The 18,897-nt window shown below is 36.7% G+C and overlaps 1 protein-coding gene across 1 annotated transcript; it reads left to right on the top strand.

Annotated features, from left to right (window-relative positions):
• Positions 1–4,807: 4,807 nt before the first annotated feature.
• Positions 4,808–17,825, top strand: LOC132124000 (death-associated protein 1 homolog). The gene is made up of 4 exons (XM_059534718.1): positions 4,808–5,025; positions 5,448–5,544; positions 14,767–14,809; positions 17,280–17,825. Exons 1-4 carry the CDS (start codon positions 4,971–4,973, stop codon positions 17,397–17,399), a joined length of 315 nt encoding a protein of 104 aa, XP_059390701.1. The 5' UTR covers positions 4,808–4,970; the 3' UTR covers positions 17,400–17,825.
• The last annotated feature ends 1,072 nt before the right edge of the window (positions 17,826–18,897 follow it).

Here is an 18,897-nt window from a genome sequence, read left to right as displayed (position 1 = left end):
AAGGAAAAATCCTAGTAAAGAAAAAAGTAATTCAGAAAGCATCTTAACCCTTAAAAGAGGTCTTAATGTCAAACTTGTTAGGAGCACAGACGAGGACTTTTAAGAGGCTTAAGAGTTTCTTTAGCAGAGGAGAAAATGGCAGAAAGACGAAGAGGAAGAAATGTGAGAGGCAGAAGAAATGTGTTGCAGACAATGGATGACAGTGAGTTAATAAGACGCTATAGATTAGATCGTGTAGGGATCATGTTTGTGACTGATCTTATCAGAGACGTGCTAACATCTCCGACACAGCGCAGAAATGCCATAGCGCCAGAAATTAAAGTAGCTAATCACTACATTACGATATTTGGCAACTGGGAAAATGCAACAATGTAATAGGCCACTGATGATTTGGGTTTGTCCCAACCTTCTGTAAGTGAGTGAAGTGAAAAAAAAGTGAAGTGACATTCGGCCAAGTATGGTGACCCATACTCAGAATTTGTGCTCTGCATTTAACCCATCCGAAGTGCACACACACAGAGCAGTGAACACACACACACACTGTGAACACACACCCGGAGCAGTGGGCAGCCATTTATGCTGCGGCGCCCGGGGAGCAGTTGGGGGTTCGATGCCTTGCTCAAGGGCACCTAAGTCGTGGTATTGAAGGTGGAGAGAGAACTGTACATGCACTCCCCCCACCCACAATTCCTGCCGGCCCGGGACTCGAACCCACAACCCTTCGATTGGGAGTCCAATTCTCTAACCACCAGGCCACGACTTCCCAGGAGTGATCACACAAACAATTACAGCACTTTCAGAACATCTTATTGTGTCGCAGTTCATTTCGTTGACTGGGATTCCCACCTTGCAGGCTCAAAAAACTGCATTTATGAATATAGCAGGCTTATAGGTGCGCACAAGCAGGGGGAATGAACCGTTAATAGTTTGTGCTATATGCTCCCATGTCTGCTTCTTGTCCCTTGCTGTGACACCCGGCCCAAATTTTCCTTTAAAAATGGCCTCTTGTTCATCCACTAACTGGGCTAACAGTAAACACTGTTCCTCTGTCCAGTTTGGCTTTCTCGCCCTTCTTGGTTTTGATTCCATGTTTGATACATTAAAACCAACATTCAAACCGCCACTTAAATAAGACAGCAATCACTGTAATTGGAAAGAGTGGAACAATTTTTATCATTCTAAGCCAATCAAATACCTTATAGGAAGTTAAAAGCATGGTAAATAAAAAAAGGATTCATAAACACACATATAATGTGTGTGTGTGTGTGTGTGTGTGTGTGTGTGTGTGTGTGTGTGTGTGTGTGTGTGTGTGTGTGAGTGAGAGAGAGAGAGAGAGAACGGTCAAATAGGAAAAATTACGCATGTAAATTCAAAGTGAGAATTAGAATAGACCCTTTGCTTAAAATCACTCTTTTTTTTCCTTCTTGGACAACCAATCACAGTCTTCATTGTGTCATACATAGCAATGGGGTCAACCCCGCCTCCTCACTAAGATTGAAAGTTTTTGTCTTTTCCTTACTCAGAGTTGCTCTCAGATCAGTCCCGAATCGCTCTTAAGCTAAGACTCCTACGTAAAAGTTTTTAAGCTAAATTAAGAGTTTTCTGAGAGGATTCTTAGAATCTTTATGAATACGGGCCCAGGTCTTTAAAATCAAATTTTAGAAGGTAGAACAGCACCTACTGGTGAGAGTAAAAAAAAAAGAAAAACCTGTAATTTTCTGGTGTTACCACTAGATTCCCAACCTTTTTTTAGCTCGCGGCCCACTTCAAAAAAATTAACTGACCCCGCTATTGTTGGGTTAATAACTTAGTACTCAGAAGCTAGATCGTTAACTGTATTGATTGAATGAACTAGGGCTGTGCGATATGGACAAAAAAAAACCTATCGCGATTTCTTTGATCAATTTTGCGATTGTGACACACACCGATATGCTTTAACAGTCATAAATGCATTCAGGATTAATTTGAAACATATTTCCAAAAGAAAATCAATTAGAGCTTTATCAAAAAGTTGTAACGTCTCTAGAACAGACATAAGTCAAAATTATCATTATAGTAAAGATGTAACAAAATGTATAGACTTATGGCGAAAAATAAATAAATCCCGTGTGCAGGGACTTTTTTTTTTCTTTTTTGCCATGCATTGTTCATAGAGCTCAGTAATTGTAGCGGTGCCTCATGTGTTTGCAGTGTGTAGCTATACAGTATGTGTATGCGGTCAGCAGCAAGAGCGCATAAATATAACGCGAAAGCGGATTAAAATAATGCACGAGCGTGAATCTCTCTGTTCACACGCAGATTTCCTTTGCTCTGTCACAAAACCAGACGTGCTTGCTCAGATACACGCTGCTCTGTCCATAGTCCATAGCCCATAGCAACGCTCTGTTTTTCATGGCAACGGTCTGTTATACTCCGCACAGCGGTCTGTTGGTTATAACAGACCGCATTCCATTTTAACTAGTTGACGCCTAATTTGCATACAGAACGTCCCCAGTTATTGACTTACATCAAGAGTCTTTCCCCCTGAAATTTAGAAATCTAAATTGGTGAATTTAGAAGAAATCTACAGATGCAAACAGATGGAGGATACACTCTAAAAAATGTAGTAAATCTGAGTAACTGCATCTGGTACATTAATAAATAAAACTGAGTAGAAATAAGTTAACATTAAACTTTAAAAATAACAATATTTATAAATTAACTATTTAAGTTATTTAACTTTTTTTATTTCCTCGAAACCTTTATAAAATAGTATTCCATACCACCACAAATACATACATGACATTGGCTTTTATTGAATTTTTACTCAATTATTTTGGTAAGTTTAATTTTAAAGTGTTATGTATTCTGATAACACCAAAATAATTAAAACGATGTAGTGGCTTGTGCAAAAATAAACAAATTATTAGTAAAAACACGGCCCTCTGTTTGATGCAGTTATTTAGGTTATTCTAAATATGAAGAGTTCAGATGAAAAATCCTCGAAGTGCCATCTGAAATTTCCTTCAATAATGATCTTGAGCACTTAATAATAATGAAAAGCACTTAGAGGCTTTTGCCTCTGAACTCTTCATATATACTTGAAACTAGTAGCATAGAAAATGTTTTCAAAACATGCACATTGTGGAATGGTTTCCTTTGCTGAATACTAAGGAGACCATGGTTTCTGTGAACTGATTATTTTGTAGACATCTTTTGAAAATGAAACAATTGCGTGAGTTTGAGGAAGATAAAATTAATTAACTTTTTAAATTATTTTTTTTAAAAAGGAAGTCAGAATTGCGTTAATATATATATATACCTTTTTGTTTAAAAAACAAAACAAAAAAACCCTAATTATGAGAAGTGCCCTTTATTTCACTTGAGCCCCTACCCCTCCAAATGTCTTTGCACGTCCCTGCACCGGAGCAAGCAGTCAGGAGGAAACACAACAGCCATTTATGCATGTTTGAATTTGTTGTTCTGTAGCGTATGCAGCAAAAATATCTAAGATAAATTGGTGGTTTATTCTTAAACCAATCAGCGAGCTCGAATAGTGGAAGCATAGTAACAGTTTAATATTAAACTTTTTTGTTATTTAATTATATATATGAAATGATGTTATGTTATGACTTAGACATTTTTACATATATTAACAATATTATTTCTTTTAATAGTAATTGGCGGCCCACCTGCAATACCGCGGACCACAGGTTGAAAACCACTGCTGTATAGGATTCTATAGAGAGGCTTGTGAATTCAGTAGTTGCTTTTATACATAATTGTTGACTTTTATTAGGTTGTGGATTTAAATGTATATTTAGACATTCTCAAATACTCATTCTCAAATACTACTTTACTTTTTTAAAATGTTGATTTGAAGTGTAGTTTTTTTTTTTATTTTTTTTTTGCATTATTATTAATACATTCAAACCTGAACGCAGAAAGCAATTTGTTACACAAAACATAAAAATTCTATAAAATGTAACAAAAATGAACAGGAATGCTTTATCAGAGCTTAATCCTTCTGGGTCTGATCTGATTTTAACCTCTTGTTTCAGTCTTCTGACTCATTTTGGCTATATGGTTATAGCCATACCAATTCATTTGAGTATGTATAAATCTGTATGTATGTGTCTGTGAGTGTGTGTAAGTAAGTGTGTGTGAGTGGATGAATCCGCTTTACACTCTTGATATTTTAGATGGTAACCATTTACTTGCTGTCCACTTTTTTTACTGCATTGTATATTTACATTTACATTTAGTCATTTAGCAGACGCTTTTATCCAAAGCGACTTAAAAATGAGGACAATGGAAGCAATCAAAAACAACAAAAGAGCAATGATATATAAGTGCTATAACAAGTCTCAGTTAGCTAATTAAACGCAGTACACGTAGCAAGGAAATTGTAGTCGAATTATTGATTTTATTTTACATTGTTGCAGCTTTACAGTCACACCAGTTCATAGGTGTGTGTGTGTGTGTGTGTGTCTGTGTGGTCCCCCTTATGGTAGAAAAACAAGTATGTGTGTGTGTGTGTGTGTGTGTGTGTGTATAGCAATACAATTTTTTTCCCTTTCTCAATCACCTGTTTCTAAATTAGAAGATGTGTCGGCTAGTGAAAATTATTAATAAAGTTAAACAGTTCTTGTACAAAATTATTAATAAAGTTAAACAGCTCTTGTACAAAATTATTAATAAAGTTAAACAGCTCTTGTACAAATGCATGCAGGTTTGTATTTTCTGATCTTTCTCGTATGTTCCATTAGACTTTCCATAGCAAAGAGGAACATCCTTACTCAATAAACGCTCCTATTGGTTGGAGCCAACTAGCGTCATCACGCACCGTTGCCAAACAATGGGAAGGAAAAAGCCACGTTAACGAAGTCGACAGCAGTGTGCGTTATTGTTTTTCAGCCAGGAAACAGAAGGATTGATTTTATTTTGAAGACAACGAAACAACTCTTTGGAAGAAGCGCTTGACAGCAACCATGTCATCGCCGCCCAAAGAGAAAACCGAGACCAAAGCCGGGCATCTCCCTGCTGGTAATGTATCTGTGCTTCTGCTTCTGCTGCTGTTGTTTTTCTTTTGGGAAGTCTAGTGATCAATAGGCGCCTTTTTCATTTGGAAAATGTGGTTTATAAAGTGCATCACCGTAGATTTTAGACATTGCAAAGGATCTCTTATTTAATAAATGTTAACACCTTTCGGTGTTTAAAAAAAATAGTTCTGAATACGATTCTGTCAGCATATCTGCCATTCCGGTGTAAAGTTCGCAAGAAATCAGATAACAGCATGTGTGTAATTGCCTTAAAAGTAGGCCAAGGGGAAAAAGATACCATGAGATTGCACATTAAAATGGCAGCTTGTGATTAATGTTATTTGATGACAGTGTATAATAAAGGAAATTTTATTTACAACCAGTGTCTGCAAGTAAACTCTGAACTGTTTGTTTATTTGTGGACAGTGAAAGCAGGAGGCATGAGGATAGTTCAGAAGCACCAGTCTGCAAATGATGCACCAGACAAGAACGACAAAGACAGTAAAGAATATGAGACTGAGATGTAAGTATGCAGTGTGCATTTCAATACCAGTTCACCATCTTTAAAATGAAGATACACCTCCGCACAGACAGTTTGGTTCTTCTAGTGAAGCACACGGTCGTCTATATTTTCAGCTATAGGCTTGTCAGAATCATGATTGCTTTGTGTTTTACTGATTGATTTTAATTATGAAGTATACTTGAAGAGATTCTAGGCTCATAAGTCTTAAAATTATGATGCTTTTCCAATAGAGAGTGAAGCTCAAAATACATTTCAGTTCTCATTTATTAAATAAAATGTATGCATTTAGCAGATGCTTTTATCCAAAGCGACTTACAGTGCATTCAGGCTAACAGTTTTAACCTAACATGTGTTCTTTGGGATTCGAACCCACAACCTTGCGCTGCTAACGCAATGCTCTACCACTTGAGGCCATATATACATTCATAACTCCCTAGTGTCTCTGTGCTTATGTTTTCAGATACACTATTTCCAGCAATAAACAGCGTCTTATCAAGACAAACAGTTTTTTATTTAAATGTACCATTATTTATTGCCCGGGTCACAGGAATACTTAATTCTCATTGGTCAATCGCTGTGTTCTGCTGGTGGATATTTTGAATAATAACTTTGAACTGTGAAATTGATATTATGTCCTCTTAAGCATAAAAATCCTGTCTATATCATGTTGAACAGTTTTAAAATATTAATATAGGTAAATTACTTTTAAATGGGAATTAAAAAATCTTTCTATTTTCTATTTGTGTTTTTTTTAAAGCATGTAAAAAAAAAACTGTTCTGAAACACAGTACATACATTCATTTAATTAAATCGCATTCTTTGCAATTTGATAATTACAATAAGCCATATCTCTTTTTTTATTTTTGTGTGTGTTCCTGTGGCTCAAGTGGTAGAGCATTGTATTAGCAGCGTAAGGTTGTGGGTTCGATTCCCAGGGAACACATTTTAGGTAAAAAATGTTAGCCTGAATGCACTGTAAGTTGCTTTGGATAAAAGCGTCTGCTAAATTTATAAATTTTAATTTAATTAATCATGCAGCCCTATTTTGAAATTCTAAGTAACCTAATTCTTACTTGACCATAGTAATGCTATCAAAAAGCTGTAAAGTCTTGGTTCAACATTGAGTCTGAGTTGAGCATTCGATCAGTGACACAGGTGTGCAATTCCCACATGACTGCGGGCACATGGAGAGGTTCCTGCTAAACCAAGAAATGATTTCCTTAGCTTAGACACCCTCTGTTCTTTGTTGAAGATATACCTAAATATTTATGGGGATGATGAAGTCACTGTTAGTGCCCATATGTCTCTCGATGACTAAGAGTGAAAGTGAATATGGCAGCACACTGTCGTCTTTACACAGATGTCTGGATTGGTGAGCACATGACATCATTTTTGGTTGCAAACTAAATGTCACAATCTTGGGTGTGTCCATTAGAAAAATGTGGCAACAGCCGGATATCCCCGCACGTTTTTTTTTTTTTTTACCTTTTTTTTTTCATTGAGGTTGAGTGTTTAGAATAAATATAGCTTTCTTTGAGTTTTCCGCTCGTTGCTAGGTAGCTGACTAGCTGTTAGTTGTGTATATGCATATGTGCAGTGCCAAAGTTTTACAGCCCTCAGATTTCCTCTTTGCTTTTTGTGTTGTGTCATAGCTGACTTGTTTTCAGCACTGCTGAGGTGTGTTCACAGGGTTTGACTGCTGATTCTAGTGGGCTTCATGGTTTTGTTAGCAGTCCCCTCCACCCCGGTACCTGATGACTGATCAGCCGTCCCAGCGTACAGCGTATCTGCAAGCGAGCCCTTATAAGCTCACTCAACTTGCTGCAGGAAATCCTACGAGGTGTATCATTCCTGAAAAAGGTTAAAGCTGCTTTAATATATCTTTGGCGTTCCATCAGAAACATGGCAGCCATTTGCAAGTGGACATTTCAGGGAAGATGTTGAAATGTGGATTCAGTTCCCAAGAAATGCACCGTGATGTTAGAACGTGATCCGTCCACCGACATGTTTCGGTTTGGCATTTTCTCGCACCGCTGGCAAGCCAAGGGGAAACTCGCCATTTTCCTGTGTAGTCTCTTTGTGCTCAGTTGTTTTTCCAAAGCTTGTTTTAGTTGTTAACACCAGTGAGATTTGTTGCATGGTTATTATGCTGGTTGGTTAGTACACATTAATTCAATCAAAATTTCTGGAGTAGTTATAGATTAATATTATGTTATAGGTCAGTTATTTTGCCTGCTTTGCTGATTAATAGATGTTTGTTTATCATTGTGTCGATTCCTAAAACTCCCAATTAATTATTATTATTATAATTTTTTTTAAATAAATCTCATCAGAGTTCCAAGCTTTTAAAATTACTGTATATTACTCTTAGATTTTCAAATGCAAGAAAAAAAAAACCTACAGCAGAAATCTTCTTTTTTTCCCATATATTTAATACTCATATAAAAATATCTTTCCTTTTTTTTTTTTACATTTTTCATGTAAATGCAAACTGAATTAATTTACTGAATTTATTATATTAGGTATTTGTCGTAATTAAATTTCATTTTCTCTTATCTAAATCTTAATGTAATGCATTTAATTGATTTAAATTTATTTTCAGTACTTTCTTTCAATACTTAAGTAACTGCATACAATGTTTACAGTAGAATAACTGAGCAAATATTGTGTTTTCACACCATAACGGATTTAACAAAATAAGAATAAGACGTGTTCACATCCTCATAGAACTCATAATTACAACCTGTAAACTCAAAAGCTGCTCTGACTTGTATCTTCTGACTGCTGTAATGTCTTGCAGAAACACTCAAAGTGGCAGTGACTTGAGGAGAAAAATGTTTTAATGGTATTTCTGTTTAATAATTCTTAAATTGACTGCTGATAATGTCAAAATAGTGCAAGAATAATCTGACATGAATCTGATTTTTATGATATTTTTAAAACCGAGATGAATCACTAATGTAAGTTTAATAGTAATACATGTGCAAAAAAAGATACTTGATATATTGTGGTTTTGGCTACTGATTATACAAATTACACAGATTCATTTTAGCATTAATAGTGTTGCCATAGAAACTCATAATTCCAAATCAAAGGGCATGAACAGCTCAGAGTTAATATTAATGTAAGTATTAAGGGCCAGTAAAAAAAAAAAAAAATTATCCTACCATAATTTTAGAAATGTATAGATAATCAAATTGCATTTAACAACCAAGGAGACATTTTCTCATCTGATCCATCGTACTTGTGGCCCTCAATGTATGCATGTGTGGGACACGCATAACTTAAACCAATAATCCTTGAGTCATTATGTTGAATAATGTGTCTGACACGCACTTAGTGAGTCAAAAGAAATAGAATTTGCCAATATAATGTACAGTACCAGACATGGGCAAAATGCAAGACAATAGTTGCAAATAGAAACTCCACAACAGGGAGAGACTCAAACAAAATCCTTCACAATACATCCTCAGAAAGTGCTGTGGAATTAAATAAGGACCTCTGTGACCCTGTCTCAGCTGAGTTTATTTTCAGAAGGCTGGAATGGGGGAAATTGTATAGTAGTTGTACAAGGCCAATGCACAAAACCAGGTATAAGGAACTAAAACTGAACAACAGACCAAAGTAATATGCCATAATTTTAATCTTAGCCTCGATTTCCTTCATCTGGGTTTGTTTTGTTTGGCAAATGTGCGGTGTCCTCTGCAAATATTATTCCTTCACAAAGTTCCCATACACGCCTATAAACAAATTCACAGATGTTTTCAGTGAGATCAGGATGAAGTCTAATGCTTTCCATGACTTGGATCATTGAACCTTTATGAGCAGCTCTGTGAAAGAGAGCTTCCATCTCAGAATTGAGTTTCAGTATGAAGTGTTGCTGCTCGATATTTCATCTTTTATTATAGATATTAAAACATTAAGTTTACTGTGTCTAATAGCCGAATGTGGCAGACGTTCACATTCACTCTCCTATGTCACACTTTCTCCATGTGTTCTTTGCTCTCAGAGAGATAGCCTGTAAGCAGGTGGCTTCTGATGGAAAAATTGCACATTTGTCCCAGCAATTCAAGTGGTACTGTCAGGGGATCACCTGTAAAATGTAATTTAGTCGTCTTAGATGGATCAGAGGCCAAAATGGAATGGGTCTGAGACGCTGATGTGCTGTGCTGGTGAGTTCACTCCTTGATGTGTCCTCCTGCTCATGACCCAGGAACCTCTGCTGTCTTCCCTGTCCTATCCCCATACAACTTGGGTCTACAGTATATTTTAGCCATCTGTTTCTTGCTATGGTCCACAAACTGCCCGCATGATGTAATTTTTGTCATCGGGAATGTCCGTGGATGCTGCACATACAGCAGCCCACACACAAGGTGAATGTTGAGATCACTAGTGTCCACTATGTGGTACTGTGCATGTGTTGAACTCGTCCGTCTGCGTTCATCCGTGGTTGAGTGGAAAAGGTAGTATACCCGGGCCTTTACCGCCTCACTATTATGCAATTAGGTGGTTGCTCCAGTGACTTAGACTGATTTGTTTAGGGCAATAGAAGACACATGGGTGAATTCACTGAACAGTTGACTAGTTCCCATGAAATAGTACTAAGCTGGGAGTAAAAAAAAAATTATATAAATTTTTTTTTTTGGGTTAATTTAACACTATATGCCTCCTGGAATAAGTGTTACGATGTTACTTCATTCTTTTTATAAAAAAATAAAAATAAAAGGTTTGTACATGTTTCTGAAAAAAAATTATATGCACTAATGTTTAAAAGTGTGGGGTTGGCCAGATTTTCTTTATTTTGTATTATTATTTTTTTTATTATTGTTTTTGGAGTCTCTTATGCTCATCAAGGCTTCATTTACTTGATGAAAAATACAACAGTAATGTTGTGAAATGTTGTTGCAATTTAAAGTCCTTTTCTTGTAAAAAATTTATTTTCCTGACTCAAAGCTGATTTTTCAGCATCATTAGTGAAGTGACATTCAGCCAAGTATGGTGACCCATACTCAGAATTTGTGCTCTGCGTTTAACCCATCCAAAGTGCACACACACACACACACACACTGTGAACACACACCCGGAGCAGTGGGCAGCCATTTATGCTGCAGCGCCCGGGGAGCAGTTGGGGGTTCGATGCCTTGCTCAAGGGCACCTAATTCGTGGTATTGAAGGTGGAGAGAGAACTGTACATGCACTCCCCCCACCCACAATTCCTGCCGGCCCGGGACTCGAACTCACAACCTTTCGATTGGGAGTCCGACTCTCTAACCATTAGGCCACGACTACCCCCAAATCATACCCCCAAATCATACCCCCAAATCATACCCCCAAATCATACCCCCAAATCATACCCCCATCATTACTCCAGTCCTCAGATTTGATGCTCAAAAAAGTAAAAAAAAAAAAAAAGTTTCTTAATATTTTTTTATTAGATGGTATTTATAAGTTGTTTTTTGTTGTTGTTGTTGTTGTTTTAACAACGGAATTAATTGACACTATTAAGTCGAAGAGCAGTGTTAATGGTATAGTAATTGATAATAATATGAACATGTTTTTTAACAAATATTCCTAATTTTGTGACATTTGCTGGATTTTTGTTTGTTTTCCTAGAAATAATTAGACTGTACGAGTGTGTTTGACACATGGAGTGTGATTGCTAGTAACTGGCAGGCAGATTCAGGTCATTAGAAGCTGTTTCTGCAGAAGCTCATAGGATGGCTTGGGTCTATTCTCACACACTGCAGTCAATTTTTGACCACTTTACAGTAACTTCATCCACTGTGCTGGGGGAAGCAACATTGCATTTCAGCCCCTGCTAAAGCGCATCCCACTGCCTCTGCTCCTCTGCCGATGAGGCGATGGTGCAAATTAGGATGGGGTGCTGACTTAAACCAACACAAAAAAGCAAGATAAAAATTTGACAGTTTGATGACAATTATTTCCATGCTTGTTTCCCTCTCTGCACTGTTTAGCGAAGTGTGCTGATGCTATTGGAATCGCTCTTGGTTTATTGTTTAAGTTAATCTGCTTAAATTTGCCTCACAATTTCTGTATAACTATATGTTCTCTCATTACCACAGAAGTTACTTTTCAAACGTTCTGCCTGTCAGTCAAACCACACATGGAGCTTCATAACTCAAGCCCAGCGGCTTTGAGAAAAGATCTTTTGTGCATTAACCAGATTATTTTTAGATTTCCCTAACTGGATCCTAAAATCTTTCATAATTGTGAGTATTTTAGTTTGCATCATCGGTTTTCAGCAGGAATGTGAATTTATAATACAGGAAAAACCTCAAGGGTTAGTCTCACTACTGCAAACAGACACAGATGCCAGTCTCGTTTGCTGCTGAGGCTAAGCAGTCGAATTTTGCTTAGTTTGCACGGCACAGTCCCTCAGCTCGAGACAAGGTTTTTGCCGTTTCATCCCGATTTACGTGATGCCACGTGGTTGCCATGACGACAGCAAGTTGTGAGCATCTGTGCCGACTTAATTGCAGCAATCGCCTTTGCTCAATGTTTCAAATTATTTCTGTTTCAGATAAATGCTGTTTTAACATTCTGTGTTGCTTTTTTAACTTTCTGTGTTGTTTCCTGTAAACAAATGCATCACGATTTACACAAAAATGTTAGGCTAAGCAGCAAAAACTGCTTAAACATTAATAATAAGAACTGTTATTGATAATTAAGCATCAATAATAATTGATAACGGAGCACCAAATCAGCATATTAGATTAGACATATATTCTGCACAAGATATTTCAGCTTTGGCTTTCACTTACATTAATTCCAGTTGAGGTTCAGTTTACATGAATGTTTTTTTGTTCAAGATTATTAATTGTATATTTCAGTTATCGACTTCCATATAAGCCTTGTACTCTATTTCAGCTTGTGTTTACCCATCAATGTTTTTGCCTAAATTAGACACTCTTGGATTTATAACATCTCAGTCCTGGTTTAAACCCAAGCACACTGCTGCCACCTTCAGGTAATGAATGGCATTGCTGAGAAAGGAATTAGGGTGAAACATGCACCTGATTAACATTTCATGTATGATAACTCTTAATTTGTACACAAAGAAAGTTTAAAGTTTTGGGGTCAATAATTATATCCCAAAACATGCTTTTGTATGACTTCCAAAGGAGAGAAATAGATAACATTTATCTTATCAGTTTTTATGTTCTCATCCTTTTCCATTCAGCAAATTCTAAGCATTTTTTTTAATTTTTTTATTCACAGTGCGATTTCAATAACTTGGCTTCTGATCCCAAAATCTTACGTTTTCTTGAAATGGGGCTGGGGCTTTATAAGATTTTTGCCTTTAGAAAAAGAGTAGTCATTTCATCTGAGATTATAGCTGTCTCTTTTAAAAGATCGGAAGCTATGAGACCGGTTGAGCCGCACCGTTATGCCTCAAAGTGAGATTATCCCTTCGCTAAGTCTCTCTCTCACTGTCTTGAACTATCTTTGGAGTTTCCTTGGCGTCTCAGCGAGAGGAAAGCCACAAACTTCTGACATATAGTGGATTTCACAGCATTAAAGATGAAGCCCTTTCTCACAGTGCCCTCATTTATGTTCAGTCTCAAGTATGTTGTGGTAACACTGTGATAACAATTGAATTGTCTCCTTGTATAGCTCTGTTTATAGCCCTGCAGAGTGCGAGCGGTTGTGTAATGTACTATGGATGCTGTAGTATTTGACAGGAGCTACTGGAAATCATGCACTCTATAATATAATTCTATTTCTAAAAGACAGTTTTTCTTGTCAAGGTCAATTATCACTCTCGACCTTCTCTTCTGACGTAGTGCTTTAAGAGAAACGGCTGGCTTTGGAAAACAAATGAGAGTCATTTCTGAGGATGACGGCTTACACAAGCCTGGAGCCATGTTTCTGCTCTGTGCTCAGATGGTTGTGGTACATTCGCTGTCCCTCAGGAATTTTTATAGGCCGTTTTGTACCTTACCCACTGCCTAGAGCTCATGGATTTGCGTCAGACCCCTCTGTTTACTCCCCCTAGTTTCCACATTGAGAACTGACCATCATCAGTGCCATGCGGCCTATTGGTTAATGTTAACCAGTATACAAATAGCTATTTAGGCAGTATCCTGTTTATTATCTTGTATCACTACTCGGTGTTATCGAATATCATGTCAGGCTACAATTAGAAGAATAATTATCAAGCTAATCCTACTGTAATTGGTGGTCTGGTGAATGTCGAACACATGCAGAATGTGAAATCTATATGATGATGTTTCCATCAGAGCTGTAGCTAATTTGCTGCATTAGCATTCCATCCATGCATCTGATGGAGTGTTTGAGTGGAGTTGAGGGCATCTGCTGACAGCCGCGTCAGGTTTCTGATTGAGCTCAATTTTGCTCGAGCTCCTGCGCCCATAATGATGCTGCCTGTTGACCTTCAGCTAATCAGCACAGGCCTCACACTTTGATTTCATACTGCCTGACGATCTGCTGTCAGCTCGGCACTGAGAAAATAATAAAATATGTATTTGTGGATGCTGATAAATAACCCTGATGATTTGTCATAAAGCATTTCTGTATCTTTAAGACTTTGTGATACAGCTACTACAATACAATATCTTAATATATCTTTACTATAATAATTAATATCTCAGTATTAATAATTTGTTAAATATAAAAAAAAATCATTATTCAGTAGCTATTAATTGTTTATTTTTAGTTCAATATTTCTTTTTTCAGTGTTTAGTTTTCAGATATTAACATTAAATTAAAATATAGTATAATTAATAATTCTTGATTTTAAATAATTAAATATAATTGTTTGCTTTTAATTCGTTTATATGTTTGGAAACCTCATTTCTTTTTATTCATATTATCAGCAAACACAAACTTTGGCTTATACCTTCTGAGTAAATTCAGTTTAAAGGTGTCTCTGGCCTGGACAAAAGGCAGCACTGTTGAGCCAAATCTGGCTGGAATGATTTTTTTCCCACATCTAAAAAATGAGTGGTGCTATTCATAATCAGAATATAGAGTTGTTGTTCTCCTTCACATATTCCATGTGGAACAATTAATAATCCTAAAAAATCATAGACTGATTAATATACAAGCTTCTTTACAATCAGTTGCTATTTGACATGAGAATGGTTTGCTTCATAAACACTGTCATCTGTTTTGCTTATGCTCCATTAACTAGCACATATATTGAAATTGTTTCTGTTTTTTTTCTCCCTTAATCTCTAGCCCACCAAAGCTACATGTTGTGGTCTCAGGAGTTGTCACTAAGGTATGTACACATCTCCATTGATTACATCCTAACATTTAAATCTAAAGCCATGTCGTCCCTAGTCCTACATTTAGTGTTTTAATGGTCTCTACCAGTTGTGCTGTTGGCTTCATCCAGAGCCACCAAGAGCTGTTCACACCAAAGACCGATACCTTAATGTTCGTCAGGCTAAATTCTCTCCTCTATTATAGGTGAGAGTGATTGTATAAATGTACCAGCTGGTCTGCCCACAGAGTAGAAAATAGGAGAAGACGGTCAAACGGCTCTTTGAGGAAAAAAAACAGGATGACAGGATGTAGATCAAGCAAACTGTAGTGATTCATTTCAAGTCCAAATCAATTGCCAAGCCCAGTTTTGTTTTAATGTCAGAATAATTCAACACCCACAAGGTACCCTTGTATAAATATACATTAATGTACATAAATATACAGTAGTATGATATTTTATAATAACATTTTATAATAACATTTTAATATTTTATAAAACAAATATTTGAATCTGGTGTGAATGGGCCTTTGATACAATCAAAAGTAGTGCCAAATTCATTTTAAACCCATGCTGAAATTTAAAATCACCCAAACTTGGCCGTATGAAACACCACTCTGAGACTCAGAGAAAGATAGTTTGCTCCGATAAAAGCTGTTTTATTCTTGCAACACTTATTGAGATAATATCAATAGTCCAATGCCCTGTGTAAGTGTTTGTCAAAGAGCTTGTCCTAGAGTCCATTCTGCTCATTTCCAGCTCGTGCTGACCTTAATCCGCTCTGCTGCCACTGGATTGGCTGTGTCTCAGGATTTATTGTTTTGATGAAGGCAGTGACATTAATGCATCCGTCCGTGCGTGCTTATAAAGATGTGCATGCAGCGTTATGAGGGAGATTTTGCTATATTATTATATACAGTCCTCGATGTAAACATGTCAGATGTGTAAGAGAACATTGTGTTTAAATGCACATTTCAGAGCATGTGACCCTACAGGATGTTGCAATGGCTGCACATAAAGCCCTTTTACTGAGGCATTGGACTCCTTTTACTTTAAAAGTGATCTAAACAGCTTCTAGCTTCTTCTAAAGTGACACAGTTTCTGCGATATTTCCTCTAAATCCTCACATCTGAGGCTCTTTTTGTCCTCTGGCAAGCTGGTAAACAGACAGAATACAGAAAATGCCATGCTTGTGTTCAGTCTTGGCTCGTTACTCTGTCTTGGACTGACCACCCCGTAATCTACTTCAAAAGCTTCACATATTTGCTCTGAAAGACTCTCTCATACAGATTAAAGTGATGCAGAAGAATGTCTGCTGCTGCTGCTTTCTTGCAGTAGGATTTTTATCCTCACTGGCACCCAGCGGCTGCATGTCAGACACTTCTGTGTGCCGGTTATCTTTCATGTTAATAGACATGAAACTAAGGCAAAGAGCTCTCAACATCTCATAAAATGTTGTTTAGATGCTTCAAAAGATGGCAACTAGAAAATATATATAGACATCTTTGTTGTTGTTAATATGAATCATCATAATTTAGCAACATCAGAATCGAATACTGAATATAATATTCTAAACGGCAGTTATTAGTGTGATATTCCTTAGAAACTTAATGTTTTTTCATTCTGATTGGTTCTGATCAGAAAAGATAACCATTTAGTACCAAGTAAAAAGAAAGTTCAAGTATTTTTCAAATGGGAGCACACTGTGCTAATATGTATTTGAAGCAAAATATTAATGTAATTAAGCATTTAAAAATAATGTCGTTTTTTTTTCTCAAAGCATAAACAAATTATTTCAACTGTTAATATTACGCAATTACATTCAATTTAATTTGATTAATTTTCACTTTTAAGTTCCTTGATCAGTATTTAAACCCTGGCTATTATTGAGTAATTTAGGAGTCAGACAGAAAGTTTGTTCTCATTCCATCTGAATATTATTTAAGTAAAAAAACTATATATATATAAAAAAACAACACTTCCTCTCCGAACTGGTCTGGAACACTGCAAACACAACCTTAGTCATGAACTAAGAATTAACAATACTTCTACATCATTTATTAATCTTAGTTAATAAACAAAATAATTTTTTTCATCTAACATTTATGTTTTATTTCAGCTTTATTTCAATTAACAGAAATGTTCTGAATAGTTAAAATTTTAGTTAATGGTGATAAACCTTGGATCACACAGTGGTCATTAGTTTTTGGCTGCCTTTCCCAAAAGCATTGTAAGCTTAAGTAGATCGTAGAACCATTGCCACCAATACTTAGCTTATGAACTTAGCTCATGATTTTTTTGAGAAACGCAGCCCTGGTCGACAACAGACCGCTCTTGAAACACCTTTTGGCCAATTAAATTAGGTAAGCAGAACTGAGTTTTGTACAAGTAATGGTGTGATTTACTGCACACATAGCATTGGCCATGTCACTTATCATACGCACACATTATAATTAGCTGTGTTGCTATTGGTTGTGCTTCTCAGGGGGATAAAGACTTCACCCCTGCTGCTGCCCAGGTGGCCCATCAGAAACCTGTGCCCGCAGTACAGAAGCTGCCTACAGCCCACCACATCAACCAGCACATCCACCAGCCCCGGAAGTGAGCCATCAAACAACTAGACCACCTACACCCGCATGGGGCCATGACCACACCACCCCAAACACCTGCTCAGGTTTCCAGGAATCTCTTGCCGTCAAGCATTCCCCTTCTGTCTGTGCCTGCAAGTGTCCTGTTTCCACCAATATCATGACAAGTGTCCCATTTCCTGATTCTTACTTGTAGATCATTGAAACACTAAAATTGAAATCTCCATTGCAAAAACTGAAAATCGGAAACATGTTAATTATGTGGGTTCACTTCACAAGGGATGCGTGTTGCTGTTTTATTGTTTTAATTTTGTATTACATAAATAGTTCCAGAGAGATGTGAGTTGTATAATTTGTTTTTGTTTTTTTAAGTTTGTGAATGTTGTATATTAGGCATTAGGTACTAGGTGTGGCTATTTGAATAAAGAGTTCATATTAAACAACACATGCCTTTTTGCTCTTAGAAACACCTTCATAAGCTAGACTTGCATTACCTGATGGAAAAACAGTGCTTTCGCAAACGAGTAGTAACATGTAAGGCTGAAATGATTTACAAAACTGTAATGGGGGTCTGTGTGACTTGGGTTGAATTAATCTTAGAAATTATTGGAGAATAAATATCCCAGACAAAATAATCAGTTATTGAAAAATTGCAAATGAATGTAGAAAATATAGATGGCATCCTATAGTGATGCCATCAATGTCGTGTGTGTATGTACAGTACAGACCAAAAGTTTGGACACACCTTCTCATTCAAAGAGTTTTCTTTATTTTCATGACTATGAAAATTGTAGAGTCACACTGAAGGCATCAAGGGCTATTTGACCAAGAAGGAGAGTGATGGGGTGCTGCGCTAGATGACCTGACCTCCACAGTCACTGGACCTGAACCCAATCGAGATGGTTTAGGGGTGAGCTGGACCTCAGACAGAAGGCTAAAGGGCCAACAAGTGCTAAGCATCTCTCGGGGAACTCCTTCTAGACTGTTGGAAGACCATTTCAGGTGACTACCTCTTGAAGCTCATCAAGAGAATTCCAAGAGTGTGCAAAGCAGTAATCAAAGCAAAAGGTGGCTACTTTGAAGAACCTAGAATATGACATATTTTCAGTTCTTTCACACTTTTTTATGATGTATATAATTCCATATATAATTCCACATGTGTTAATTCATAGTTTTGATGCCTTCAGTGTGAATCTACAATTTTCATAGTCATGAAAATAAAGAAAACTCTTTGAATGAGAAGGTGTGTCCAAACTTTTGGTCTGTACTGTACAGTCGTGGCCAAAAGTTTTGAGAATTACATAAATAGTTGCTGCTTAAGTTTTTATAATAACAATTTGCATATACTCCAGAATGTTATGAAGAGTGATCAGATGAATTGCATAGTCCTTCTTTGCCATGAAAATTAACTTAATCCCAAAAAAACCTTTCCACTGCGTTTCATTGCTGTCATTAAAGGACCTGCTGAGATCATTTCAGTAATCGTCTTGTTAACTCAGGTGAGAATGTTGACGA

Source organism: Carassius carassius, chromosome 42 (assembly GCF_963082965.1).
Source record: "Carassius carassius chromosome 42, fCarCar2.1, whole genome shotgun sequence".
Classification (NCBI taxonomy): Eukaryota; Metazoa; Chordata; class Actinopteri; order Cypriniformes; family Cyprinidae; genus Carassius; species Carassius carassius.
The sequence above is the reverse complement of the archived record's forward strand: the minus strand, read 5'-3'. Positions and strand labels throughout refer to the sequence as shown.